Genomic DNA, 14,606 nt, shown 5'->3' on the forward strand with positions numbered 1-14,606 from the left:
CCAGGGGAGGACGACATGCTGGTGTGGAAATACGCAGATGAGGCGAAAGTGTGCAGGCTATGCCACAAAAACTGCACTCAGGGGTAACGGCATTGTTCAACCAACTTCAGAACTGGCACTACAGTGTTGCAAACTTTTGTCTGTCCTAAAGTTGATGCAATAACTTAATCCAAGCCAGAGGGTTGTGGTTCTATTGGCACAGATTGGGGTGAAAGGTCAGCGTCCAACATTTTGCTGATGAAATCGGACAATTTAGGAGGGAGGTTGTAGACTAAGATTAAAGTAAAATGCCAGCGATCTTACACAAACATTTTCTATATCGTTACTTTTATTACTTTTGCTCTTTTTTACGATTGGTTTCTGTTCATTTTGCAACGGAGAGAGATCTGCACTGCGTTACAGAGCAGAACAAATGACAGAAATTAAACCTAATGTTCACGTTGATGGAGTATCAACATGCAGCCATGGTGGTGGCTGAATGTTGATGTTACCGGGGACTTCTTTTAAAGCACAACTGTGTGGATGGACTTTTGTAACCGTATTGTGATCGCATTACGATGATTTCCACAACTCGTATTTTTCACTAGTTTAATGTTTCATAACTACATCATTGGAATACATAAAACAGACCCCAATTGACCCTTTATGATTGATTGAGTCAAAGTATGTAGACATGTAGCAAATTACAGAGAGCTTAGAATTGAGCTTGTCATCTTTTTTGCACTCAATCGATGAAATTAAATATGTTCGGAAACATAGAAGTGTGGCAACAGTGATGCATTTGATGGACACTGACACTGCAAATCCTGTCCCTGATTGTTTTAGCGTCATATGCAAACACTGGACTAATGATGACTTGGTGAATTTGCTGTGTTAATCCAAACGATGGTATAGTTACATCAGATTCTTTGCATTGATTTGTTTTACAGGTGCATGGGGCCTGGTCTCCAAGGCTGCCAGGGTAAAAGGTGAGTAGATACAGTAACACTGATCACTGAAGCGAAACTATACACCGAGTTAGACATTCTAATCTCATCCCGCCTTGTTTATTGAATTTGTAAATGTGCTCTGTTTTCTATCTGCATTCTTAAATTAGCTCCCACCTGTCTTTCAGCCCCTCTGGCCTTTCCATGATTGCGGCTGGTGTTGTCGGCGGGCTGCTGGCTGTTCTTATTGCAGGCCTGTCTGTGTTTGTGTTGCTACGCCGACGCCACATCAAGAGGAAGAGAACCACACGCAGACTTCTGCAAGAGAGAGAGGTAAGATGAGGCGATGAGTCACCACGTTTGTAGAGAGACATCAAGTTTTTTTTGCCTGTTGATGATAATTTACAGAGATATAATCCTTCTATATGCAGAGATTGTCATGTTTACTTGTCTTCTATCGCTTGTATGTAAGGGACAGTGCAGGCATTTGTTTCATATTATATTTACAGTATTTGACTTCTACTTCAGTGCATTAAAAAAACAAAAAAGAATCACTTGTGCTGTTTGCGAAACAGTTATGTAAGATATTCACTCCTTCCTCTCCAGTTGGTGGAACCTCTGACTCCAAGTGGAGAAGCACCGAACCAGGCTCTGCTGCGAATCCTGAAGGAACTGGAATTTAAGAAAATCAAAGTGCTGGGTTCAGGAGCTTTTGGTACAGTTTACAAGGTAATGACATGCTTCAGGTTTGCGTCTCCGAACACCTTGCTGTCAAAATTGCACTCCGGCGTTGAGCTTTATCGAAGCTGGAGCACAGAAGTACTGCATGTGCCAAGTTTACATAACCAACACCCGTCAGTGTTTTCGCTCATCTACATCTGTTATCAATTTTTCAATTAAAAGACACATTTTTAACTTGCCAGATCATGCATGAGTGACTCCTCTCTCACTTCCACTGCTGTGTGTGTACATATACTTGTATTAATCTCACACTGTGGCGACTTTATTTACAGAAAGAGACTAAGGGCTGGTCTCTACTGTTGCTTTTAGTTTACAGTTAAATCTGTACAGAGATAATATAAATGAACACAATGTTCTTACTTAGTACAAAAACAAGTGTGCGTGCATGTGTGTGTGCGCATGTGCGTGTGTGAGGAATCTTTTGGAAAGTAAGGACAAAGGTCAAAGAGCTATTTCAGGGTCAAGACTTGGTTATAGGATTATCGTTGGAATAAGTGTTTAAATTATGATTAGGGTTGGGGTTAGGCATTTGGTTGTGAAAGTTAAGGTTAGACTGTGGTGAAGGAAGTATTGACATCTACAGTCAAACTACCAATATCACACTATACAAAGTCCTGAATTCATCATTTTGCTAAAGTAGAATAACAAAAATTAGCAGGAAAATATTCTTTAAATAAAATAACTATTGAGGCGACAAGTCCCTGGTAAATTATATATTTTTAGTACTGATGCATTAAGATGTATGTATCATGTAATTACTTTTTTTATTATTGAGTAGTATCATTTATGACAATGGATTATATATTATAACTGGTCATATGTTTTGAAACATAGTGGTCATAGTGTAATATTCCCCACTGTGATGCAGCATGAAAGTGCCTCAACATTGTACTTAAGCCTAACACTTGAGAAAATGTACTTTTATTATTGTTATTTTTGCACCACTGGCGGGGTTGCATTTGTGAAATACATAACTGTCAGCATTTGTAATTGTACCGTCCATCTGCATGTTTGCATTTGCGTTCACTTGCGATTCAAGTGTATTTAAAGCAAGTAAAATAACAAACTGTGTCCATACAGGGCCTGTGGGTTCCAGAGGGAGAGGATGTGAAGATCCCGGTGGCCATCAAGGTTTTGAGAGAGGCCACGTCACCAAAAGCAAACAAAGAGATCCTGGATGTAGGTTTACTGATTCATGTGGTACATTTTTTCCCCAGACTGCTCCAGTAAAGTGAGTGCTACTGGTGGCAAAAGACATATAAAAGTAAAAGACTGGATTAAAAAGGAGTATTCAGAAGTCATTGCTTCCCAGATGTCAATTTAACTGTAATGTATCCTGTAATTTATAGCACATACAACTTTATTTGAAACTAATGACTACTTATTGTCTTTGTAAGAGAGAACGTGTCTTGTTTCTGCACGGACCCGTTACGTGGCTGTAGGAAATGGGATTAATTCATTGGAGGGTTGTGGTGGGCGTTGGTTTGTAATCCAAGGCAGAGGTGTTCTGGAAAGGAATGCAGTTTTATAGCCACAATGAAAAGCAGTCTGACAATCATGTTGCTCAGTCACTGTACATCTGGAAGTTGCGGTGGACATTCGCTCTGAACTTCATGATTTGAGGGCAGAAACTTGCTTTTAAAGCTTTTTCTCCATCAGAGAAAATGACAGAGTTCCTAACAATCAACTGGTTATTTACTGAACAATGTTGTAACAGTTGTCTGGATAATGTTTGGTGTACAATTAATGTACTCACGACAGGAAATCTGCTGAATAAATCTCAGTTTGAAGTGCTGTGTGCACTGCTTGTAGGAAGCCTGTTGTTGGTGGCCAATGCGGATTATCCCCATGTTTTTTTTCTTTAATTCACTTTTCTGTTATGACGATTGAGAGTTTCCACTCGCAGTTGAGCCACATAAAATATGCTTGGTTGGCTATTACTGCTGCTAAGAAACTTATCACCAAACACTGGACACATGGCATCTTTCTTAAGCTCTCCGTTTGGCTTCAGTGGACGATAAAATGGCCTGTGAGAGACGTTTTTCTCAAACACACAATTTTTGTCTTTTGCACCTTAAATCCATCAATGTGAATACCAATAATCTCCTTTTGCCCATGCACGGGATAAAGGGAGGTTGTTTTGTTGTTTGCGTCACCTGACTGCTCCTAATTATTCTAAAACTTTGGTTTGTTTGTCTCCATGTGCGCTACAGGAGGCTTATGTGATGGCCAGCGTGGAAAACCCCCATGTGTGTCGTCTGCTTGGCATCTGTCTGACCTCCACTGTGCAGCTCGTCACACAGCTGATGCCCTACGGCTGCCTGCTGGACTATGTCAAAGAGAACAAGGACAATATCGGCTCCCAGCACCTGCTCAACTGGTGTGTGCAGATAGCCAAGGTATGAGGAAAAGGCATCAAAGGCATCATGTTACATAGTAGGGTCTGTTCAATAGCTGCTACGAGCTTTACTTGCAAACACTGTACACTTTTTCCCGTGTATACATGTTGTTTTTGTGTTGGTTTTCAAAGTAACAGATGGCATATGATAAAAACAAGACTAACATAGCATTTTCGCTGAGCAAGTCAAGTGGTTTTGTTGTGGCAAGTGCTAGAAAGAACAGTACAGTGTGTCTTTAACTGCTCAGAAATATTGTTGAATGATGTGACTAATTAGGTTACGATGACAAGTCTATCATTAAAGCACTTTTAGATCTTTGATCATGTCGGATCAAGCAGTGTTTCCATGCCATGTAAGACGGCTTGTGAAAAAGAGAACAGCGCTTATGTAATGACATGTACTTGAATGTTTGTTTGACAAAAGGGTATGAACTACCTGGAGGAGCGCCGCTTAGTACACCGTGACTTGGCAGCGAGAAATGTCCTGGTGAAGACTCCTCAACATGTCAAGATCACAGACTTTGGTCTGGCCAAACTCCTCAACGCAGACGAGAAGGAGTACCATGCAGATGGTGGAAAGGTTGGTTATACAAGTATTTCAAAGAAAGTTTACTACTTAAATTAATATTTTAGTTTTATAGTCATCAGCTGGCACAAAACTAGGCCTAAGAGCAACTTTATTTATGCAAATACAGATGTGCAAATTACAAATGTGGTGCTTGTTAGACGAATGACTTCCTGTAGATGATTACATTTTGCTCCGTGTCATGAAAGATGGTATTTTTGCGTTTATAGTTTTGCTCTACATCGTTTCTTATGTAATTGAGTATAAATAGTTCTGTCACAGAGAAGAGAAATGACAAATCAGATAAGTTCCTTCTCTTATCAATGTTTCTTTGTGCCACTGAAAGCACTATTTTCCTCACAGAAGAGTATGTAGTGCTTGTGTTTGCTTGTAATTAGAGGGTGACCTATACACTTCTTTCTTTAGAACCGATAGACTGTATAAAATAGGTAGGACCCAATAATGTAATAATTCTTAACTACTTGCTAACAAACAAAAAGATATTGGTGTGTTACCGTATTATGTTATCGTTTCATTTTGACTCTTAATGTAATAAAATGTGCAGTTTCTGTGCAGAGATTGTATCGTGTCATGTGGACAAAGCTGGACTGGATCTGTAACTGAGACATTCTGTTCTGAAAACATGTTAATTAAACATAACAGGACAGTTTGCCAAACAGTGATGCCTTAGAGGAAGACAATTGAGTAGAGATATTCATTCATTATGCCGCAAACCATCCCAGAATAATCTTTAAAGTTTTTTGTCACGCGAAATGTAAATTAAATGTAAGCACTTTCAGTAACTTTGTGATAAATTGTGGATTTTTGTATGTGAGACTAATGCAATTCTGCACCACTAGGCAACAGTACAGAGACATATTGCATGAGGTTAAGACAGTAATTCATTTCAGTTTAACAAAGTGCACAAAAGATCTGAGGAACACAGTGCTGCATTCATTAAAAGACAGTAAAAAATATCTAATATGTTCACGTTCCAGTCAAGCTTATTGTCCAGATGTACTCAAATGAACATTAGAGTGTTGCATTTTTATCATGTTATGTGTTAATGTACAAGTATTTAGCATTTTTGGAAGTTGATAGAAAATATTATTACTCTTTGCTCCACAGGTACCAATAAAATGGATGGCTCTTGAATCTATCCTGAACAGAACATACACACACCAGAGTGACGTGTGGAGTTACGGTAAGTCTTGTGCTCTATGTTGTGAATGCATGCTCTGCCTCTGACCCAGTGAGCCTGCTTGTGATGCAGGCTGAGCTTGGATCCTTGTGTAACTTTGGATATGTAAAACAGCTGGGCTTCAGTTCTCCTCAGTTTTGGTGACGGTCTCAATGGAGAAATATTTATTCATTACCAAATAAAGTGCTTTAACAGCGAGTGAGGCAAAGAGAGGAAAGGCATTTTTGAAACTAAGATGTTGTTTTTGGATCTGTCAACATTTTGAACACAAAATGAGAAAGTAGAACATCTTGCTAGCATCTGCGATTTTAGGACACAGGTAACACACCCACACACACAAGCAGTCTCAGATGGACTATCAACCCACATAAACAGTTCTTCCAGCACCAGGAGTACACACATATGCACAGATGCCAACACAAACACACAGCACAACTTTCTTGTGTGTGTCATCTTCCACATCTTCTTTTCCCCAAGGGTTTTGATCATGCATTCCACTCAATATGGCAGAAGCATCAGCAGACCCCTGGCAGAAGTGACAGGCTTCATTTCCTTCTTTTCACTTCTTCAGTTCCTCCAACACAGAGATGCATCCTGCTAACTCCCACTCCTGCAGGCAGAGACAATTTGTCAACATGGCTATTTTGATACTGTGTGATATTTGGGAAGCTTACATCCTGTCACTCTCGTTTCCTCTCTTTTATCGGGAGGAAGACAAAGTGAATGACATGAGCAACAGACTGACATGTACCAACTGTCCTCCTTTTCTGTAGGCGTAACAGTTTGGGAGCTGATGACATTTGGGACCAAACCGTACGATGGCATTCCAGCCAGTGAAATAGCTGGGGTCCTGGAGAAAGGGGAGCGACTGCCACAACCACCAATCTGCACCATAGATGTCTACATGATCATGGTGAAATGTAAGCTTGTGCATTTCAATTATATTTTCTTTTTCAAATCTGCTTCTGCAGCGAACGTTTAAGTGTCATCTGATGTTCTTGTCTCATGAGGATATCTGCTGATGTGTCTGTACAGGTTGGATGATTGATGCGGATAGCCGACCTCGTTTCCGGGAGCTAATAGCTGAGTTTACAAAAATGGCTCGGGATCCTTCACGATATCTGGTCATTCAGGTATGATTTTACCTCAGATCTTAGATCTTCAGTTGATTTGATGATGGATTGTACATTTGGACAAACGAAGCTGAATTAGTGAATTGAATTTCTTCTCCAGGGCGATGACCGCATGCACCTACCGAGTCCCGTCGACACTAAACTGTACCGCAGCCTGATCAGCGGGGATGGCATGGAGGACGCTGTGGATGCAGACGAGTACCTGGTGCCACAACATGGCTTCTTCAGCAGCCCGAGCACCTCCATCACCCCGCTGCTTCACTCCACTGTAAGCTACTTTATATTGAAAAAACACAGTCCATGGTTTTGGATCAGGTGTGTCTTATCCATCTGCCTCTCCATCTCAGGTGACCCTTGAGAAACTGAGAGAATAGCATCCTGGCACAAGAAAAATAAACAAACTAAAAGGTTTTATTCAATACCATGGTGAATCATTTCTGCTTTGTAGTCCAGAAAACAAATATATATATATATATATAATACATTTCTGACTTTAAAACCTCTGTTGCCAAACCACTGGTACCATTTTGATGAAAGTTTAAGGCAAGGAGTGTAGTTGTTTTGTTCTTAGAAGTAGTGTGGGCAAACAATCATGCACTGACTGGCAAATTAATTTATTAACACAATTGGCCTCTGAGTCACTTCTGGTGAAGACTGTCAAGTGCCTGTGTTTATGCAATTTCACAAGGTTGAGTAGATTTACTGAAAATACTCCCTTCTTCCAAAGTCATTTTTTTATGATCGTCCACCTACAAAGAACAAAGTAGATAATGTGAAATATCCGGATTGGAAAATACTGGGCAACAGTTAGTTGCATTGAAACTATAGCAGCTGTTCACGTGGTCCACCACATTTACTTAAAAATATATATCGTTTTTACACAAATGTGAGATACGGAGCATGAATATTGTATGCAACGAACTTCTAGCTAATATAGAGTTAACTGAGAAGTGAATCTGTACATGTAATGAGACACATATACTTTACAGACGCACGCGCCAGACTCACTCGCATTGACCTTCTCTATCCAAACAGTGAAAGAGGAGTAGCCTGCCAGCTGCTTGTGAGGATGGATAACATTTCCCAGAAACATCAGCATTAATTGTTGTTAAGAAAGTTCCCCACATGCACCAGCAGTGCACACTTTACCAACTTTTTTAATGGTGCTAGTTTAACTGTGTTTTGGGAAATGGGATTTCTGCATAAATCATTACCCAGTGAGTCGGAATGGAAATAAACGCACGAGTCCATTTTTTATCTTGTTGAAAGCAATTAGCTTTCGCATGAAGCAGCATGAACGCTGACGGTTAAACTGAATCCAGGCGATCGAAAAACAGCGACGAGAGTTAAACTGTTTGTCTTTTGCTTGAATCTAAGTGGCCGGTCGTACCTGGCCTGAACCCTGCTGGCGCTCTGTTAAATTGTCACCAGTGGGACTATTTCTCCCCTTCCTGACCCCTACCCACTCGTCCTCATCATCTTCCCCTCTCCCACGTTTCCTCCCAGGTGCTCTTTGATTGATGAGAACAGAACGAGGAGAACTCTTCTACCTCAGGTTCAGTGAAGGCCATGCGTAGGTCTGGCTCTTGTACATGGGAACATTGCCGGCCACTGACAGCCTGGTTAGCCCATACAAACTTTAAAGTGTGATTACCTTTGCAGGCAAAATCTGTGTCCAATAAAAAGCTCAGCATAAGCCTGCTTTTGTAGTATCACTGTTGGGGCATGGCCCACTATGGGTTGAGACTTTTTCTGTTTATTCTTTTACAGATGGACGCTCCTTCAGCGTGTTTAATTTCCTTTTCTTGTTGAAAGTAATTGCATTGCCACAGCTGTCACTCTGTTCTCTTTATTCACTCTGTTTCCATGGTTTTAACACCGTTCACGGTCCTTTGACTCGAGAATATGACAGACACAACAAAGCTTGTCAGATTGCCTGAATGAATATGAATCTGTTCGGCGGACGTTTATTTCGATCCTCATCAGCTTGTACTGAGATGACAGCTGTGGTTCCTGGGGTACCATAAAAACACTTTACTATCACTATTCAAAGAGAAGTAATTGTCCCCTGAGAGGCTTTAAAATAAACCGCACTGACCGAAAACAAACACACACTTCAAAAAACTATAAATAAAAAGAGGAAGTCAGAAGCAAATTACAAAAATAAAGGATTTACCTATATATATTGAGCACCGTAGAACATCTTTGTGTTGTGCATTGCTCTGATAATGCCTGTTTAGTTACATTTTAAACCTTTCTTCACTTAAAGTCTGCTTTATGGTTAACAGAGGCATATTCAAATGTGTTATGGATCTATGAAACACAATTTCCTGCTCTGCTTTCAATGTGGTGTCATCATCATGAGACTTAAACTCATGTTTATATTATTTTGCAGAGTCTCAACAGTAGCATTGGAACATGCCACAGCAGAAATGGCTTAATGGTAAGAGAAAATCAATCATTTAAATTGCTCTTCTTTGTATTGAGTTATTTCTATTATGTCGCCCAGCCCTAAAAAACCTTGTTCCTTTGTTGCAGAATGGATTCCCGAGCAGAGATGGAAGCATGGTACTCCGATATATTCCTGACCCCACAGAAAAACTTTTAGACGAGGCCTTCCTGCCTTCTCCAGGCAAGTATCCTCCAACTTCAAAACCCGTCAGTATCACCAGTATTCTTACTGAGTGAATCTTAGTAGAGCTCTTCCCTTGTCTCTCTGTTGGCTTCAGTGAGGAAAAGGGGGCATCTAGTGGACAAGGAGGATATTCCTTTACTTACTGCACTGCTTGCCCAGCTGAAGAACATACAGACTGTATGCCATTTGACATTTGGTGTCATCTTTGTTCCAATGGTACCATCAGTGCATACTACTTTAGTCTTTGTGACTGCAATGGGGGGATTTGAAATGAACAAGGGCTGTACTCAGGACCATGAGAACATCAAACATGTCTGTGTATTACCTACCACCTTATTTATATGTGTCTTTGTCTTTGATGAGGGTGGTAATCGCCTAGTGGTCCGGCTTTCTAAATCTAACACCAGATGTTTGTGAGTTCAGGGCTACCACCATTGTACCCCTGAGCAAGGCACTTAACCCTGACTTGCTCCGGGGGGACTGTCCCTGTAGTCTCTGTAAGTCGCTCTGGATAAGAGCGACCTGTAATGCAATGCAATGGTTTTTGGCAGAAAATAACTTTCTTGAATGCATAATTGGGGAGAATTTTAAAAACATCTGCTCCTCACAAAGGTATTGCCATTTGATGACGTTGATTTAAATAGTAAAGCAAATGAAATGCTCACTTTGATGGGCTGGTTGTCTGGTGGTTGACGTTTACCACCTGGTGCCATTAAATTGGAACTCTACTGTTTTAGTATTGCCCTTCCATAAAGTCTGGGGATTTGCAAGAGCCACATTTATAAATGATTGCTCATGATTTATAGGCCCTAGTAATGATGAAGCTCCACAAACACTGGAACACTACATTTCCCATAATGTACTTTGTAAACATCCACTTCTTTTAAACTCCATGCCCCCAGTGTGTATCAAAGAATACCTTTTATAATTGTTTTTACAGACTGCGTTGTACAATTTTATAAACTGACCTTTTTGTGAAAAGTGGAGTGGCCCTTTAACTCCAAACAGTAGCTGTCTGGAAGTTTGGAAATCAATCTGCAAACTTAGTACTTTGAAAATGATCAGCAGTGCAGTGATGTAATGACTCTCAGTTAATGGGCTGAAACATGCCACCATTATGTTCTGTTCATTTTAATAAACGACCTGCTATTTTCTATCTGTGTATACACTTAATGAGAAACTATCAAGTGTCCTTGCTAATGTCAGCGCTTTTCTTACAGACTACATGAACCAGAACGAAGTCTCAGACGTGATGAATCCCATCTACCAGCACCCGGGTCTGCCTCGCACCATCCTTCCCACCATCTCATCAGACGACACGGAGACGGAGTACCTGAACTGCTTTAGAAAGGATGCCAACGGACCCGAGTACCTCAATGAGATCCCGTCCCCCGCCATCCTCCCGCTCACCTCCAACGGCACGGTCCACAGCGTTCAGAAATACCAGCCCCAGAATAGCATAGACAACCCTGATTACCAACAGGATTTCATTCCCACCTTCAAGACCCACGCCAACGGACACATCCCAGTGGCGGAGAACGTAGAGTATCTGGGCCCAGACTGAGGACTGAGTGGATACAGACAATAAATATCCTGTTCCATTAGGAAGGGCCGTTGATGTCTTGGCTCGGAAAGCATAGCTAAGTGGTACCATCAATTGTCATATATGTCTTACGGAGTCAAGTGACTCTTGGTGGAGCTTTCCGTTATGTCTGCATGCAGATGTACTTGTCACGCAAAAAAAAAACCCCTCTCATTCCAAAGAGTTTCTTACCACCAATCTACAAAGGACTTTTTCTTGACGAAAGCTGGACTCGTACATGACTCAGTTGACCTGAGAGCTTCTAGACCTGATGCGCTTCGTTCATACGTTGTAACCCCCCCCCTCAGAAAGTGAAAATCTCTTCTGAAAATCTCTCTAAAAGTAATGCACACAATTGCTGTATGTGATCCCAATGTGTGAGTGGAGGACTGCTGTAAAAAGGAGGCAGAAGTTCCTACTGCAAACAACAGAAACTGGCAGCTCAGCCCTAAACGCAACCTAAGGTACATGTGTTGGAGAATCACAAGTTTGTCAATCAGTCAACGGTATTGACGTGTTGGAACACGAGGGACACAGTGGTGCGCTCACTCGACACTGATGTGAAGGCTTAGAGCATTTCTCAGTGGTGAAGTTAAGACGATTAAAAGGGAGTTTTTAAGAGTAAAACGCTGGCTCGACTTTTGGGGTCCTCGGAGGCCTGACGACACTCGTCCTGTGGGATGAGTCAACGAGGAAACGCAATGTATAGAATGTATAGTCAGTTTAAAGGGGAATACTGGTGAATTGTTTAAATGTGTTACTTTTATGGCCTAAGACTGTTCTGTATGTATTATAACCTGGGTGCTTCCTTTCTTAGACGGAAACAGAAGAGTGTGATATCACACTAGCTCTGTGGAGAATGTAATGGTACATATAGCAACTAGGATTGTGGTTGTATTCACACCTCTGTGTTTTGCTGTGTAGAAGATCTGTAGCATGAAGCATATTTGTGTGAATTCATAAAGTTACTCTGAGCTTTATATCAGTATGACACATCAGATTGTGTAGCCAGGAAGTTTTTTCTGACTATTTCCCGCAGTCTCTTACATCTTTCGTAACACTCCCCGCTTATAAAGTTTTTACTTTGATCAACTTCTCCAGAGAAAACTAAAAAGCTACAGTAAACAGTAGAGGAGCCACTTTGTCCACTTGTTTTAAACATGTGGTTGAACCGTCTTAGGTCATGTGAATAATTAGTTTGAATTTTTACATTCACGTATTTCCCTATTTGAATGGCTCAATGTCAAGTCAGAAACAATGTATCTATATTATTACCTGGAGACTTTTCCTTGTCGGATTATTTTTTTTAATTTGTTTTTTAAGACAAGTGTAGACGGTTGTTTCAGACAGGGTGTTGACACCATATCTATGAATTTGCTCTCAGCTTTTAAGTCTTGTAGTCTTGCAAGAGCATTATCTTTGCAAATATTATTCCTAGTTTTAAAGGAATATATTATTGTAGCAACATGAAAGCCTACTTTTTGCAGATTTTACACAGGTACATGTACAGAAAACAGTGATTATACTGTAATATACCCTAAAGTAGTCACCTATAATTTATACTCAGTACACAGGTTTGTCACATCATACGTGAATATGCACTTATTCCTGAATTGTGATTATTTCATTCAAAGGTGGACGTGAATAAATGTTTTTCTATGGAAATACAGTTTGTGTGTTTTTTCCCCCACAGCTTTAACAATCGAAGGGTGAATTACAGGAAGAAGGGTTTATGAGTGCAATGAATTCACTTATCTACTCATTGATTTTATCTTGATGCCTGCAGACCTTTAAGCAACAATTTGATTTAACACACTTAGCAGATAATGAGCAGATCGAGAGCAGCATCCACCCTATGTCCGTGTCAGCATTTAACCACAATGATGATGACTTGGAACCACCACTGACGAGATAAAGGGAGCTTGATTGAGCCTTAGGGGACAAAACCAGCATTGAATTAAAAAACGAATAAAACAATGGCTTTTATATTTAATAGATCAAATGTGGTGTTTGTTGTAGATGTTGTTTATTCTCCTACATCTGGTGCTGTCTGTTGTGTAAGTACATAAGAAACTAAGTGGAATGACCTGAGGGGAAATCATTAGATTAAACACTACAATTATAATGAACTGCGAGCTCAATGAACTGCCAACACAGCAGATTTTGACCAATTAAAAATGTTAGAGTTAAAGATGATTACATTTGCTATAATTAGAAATTAGCATAGTAAGTTTATGTTCTAGGTTTGCAGGTTTTTAGAGATGTTTGACCTTAGGTTGCAAACCATTAAAGTAAAGCATTAGGTTATAGCCTAAATAAACCATTAAAGTAAAGCATTAGGTTATAGCCTAAATAAACCATTAAAGTAAAGCATTAGGTTATAGCCTAGATGAAAGGCTGGCAGGTTAGAAATTATAACATTTCAGTTAAATTGTCCTAAATTTAGATCCAAAGCACCTGAAAACTTAGTTTTAAATCTTAAGGATGTCTCAACAACATCAAACATCTTAAACTAAACAAGCAAAAATCAAAGTTAAGGGGGAAAAAAACATACATAGTTAGCATTTATCACAAAGTCTTGTCAGTTTAACACTCAGTTTATCTGCTTCATCAGGACTGTTCGGTGTGCTTTGTTCAGGTTTCATTGACAAATTCCCAAAGCTTTATGTAGAGAAACAAAGACAGACCAGGAGAATGTGTTCACATGAAAGAGAGCACACATCAATGGAGATTGTGTTAATGTACTGTTTGATTACATTATTAAAGAGTTTGCATATTTAGATTTGTGGATATGGTATTTTCCTATTATTATTATTATTATTATTGTTCTTATTGTTGCTGTTGTTTTTGTTGATATTATTATAAATTCATTAATAAAAAAAATCTAATATATATATATATATGTATATTTTAGACTGCTGCCAAAAAAACAACCAAAATCTGATGAATAAAAAGGTTTTCATAGCCTATGGATTACAGAGAGTAGATTAATGAAGATTGGTGTACTCTGAGTATTCACGTACAAATATACACCTAACTCATTACTTGTCTCTAGCTTTCCAGAACTTTTTAAAATATTCCTCAGACATTCACACATGTCCTACAAGGCACAGGGGCTTTCCTTTATCAATATTCACTGACATACAGATGACCATTTCTTTTGATTAACCTACTTCCATCACTGCAGTCGACATCTACATTATCGTTATTCAAAAAAACATCTGAAAAGAACTTCAATTAGCAAAGACTTATAACACTTCCTGGATTACATTGTAATGCATCTCAACTTGTAAACATAAACGTCTGTGTAATTAGTGTACTTCTATCAATTATTTGTATTACTACTTAGTCTTGAAGCTTTTATGAGTTATGCAATTATACATTTTTATCCTTTTTCTTTTTGAAGTATGACTGTTGACATCTAA

At 39.6% G+C, this 14,606-nt stretch overlaps 1 protein-coding gene across 1 annotated transcript in view; it reads left to right on the plus strand.

Annotated features, from left to right (window-relative positions):
- Positions 1-12,217, plus strand: part of egfra (epidermal growth factor receptor a (erythroblastic leukemia viral (v-erb-b) oncogene homolog, avian)) — a 37,105-nt gene extending 24,888 nt beyond the window's left edge. The window contains exons 15-28 of the mRNA XM_029453476.1: positions 1-83; positions 930-968; positions 1,115-1,259; positions 1,533-1,655; positions 2,748-2,846; positions 3,881-4,066; positions 4,490-4,645; positions 5,759-5,834; positions 6,605-6,751; positions 6,867-6,964; positions 7,065-7,232; positions 9,360-9,407; positions 9,503-9,596; positions 10,820-12,217. The exon at positions 1-83 is cut by the window's left edge and continues 75 nt beyond it. Coding sequence (XP_029309336.1) covers positions 1-83; positions 930-968; positions 1,115-1,259; positions 1,533-1,655; positions 2,748-2,846; positions 3,881-4,066; positions 4,490-4,645; positions 5,759-5,834; positions 6,605-6,751; positions 6,867-6,964; positions 7,065-7,232; positions 9,360-9,407; positions 9,503-9,596; positions 10,820-11,163 — 1,806 coding nt within the window. The 3' untranslated portion in view covers positions 11,164-12,217. The remainder of the gene's footprint in view (positions 84-929; positions 969-1,114; positions 1,260-1,532; positions 1,656-2,747; positions 2,847-3,880; positions 4,067-4,489; positions 4,646-5,758; positions 5,835-6,604; positions 6,752-6,866; positions 6,965-7,064; positions 7,233-9,359; positions 9,408-9,502; positions 9,597-10,819) is intronic.
- The last annotated feature ends 2,389 nt before the right edge of the window (positions 12,218-14,606 follow it).

This window comes from Cottoperca gobio, chromosome 17 (genome assembly GCF_900634415.1).
Source record: "Cottoperca gobio chromosome 17, fCotGob3.1, whole genome shotgun sequence".
Taxonomy (NCBI): Eukaryota; Metazoa; Chordata; class Actinopteri; order Perciformes; family Bovichtidae; genus Cottoperca; species Cottoperca gobio.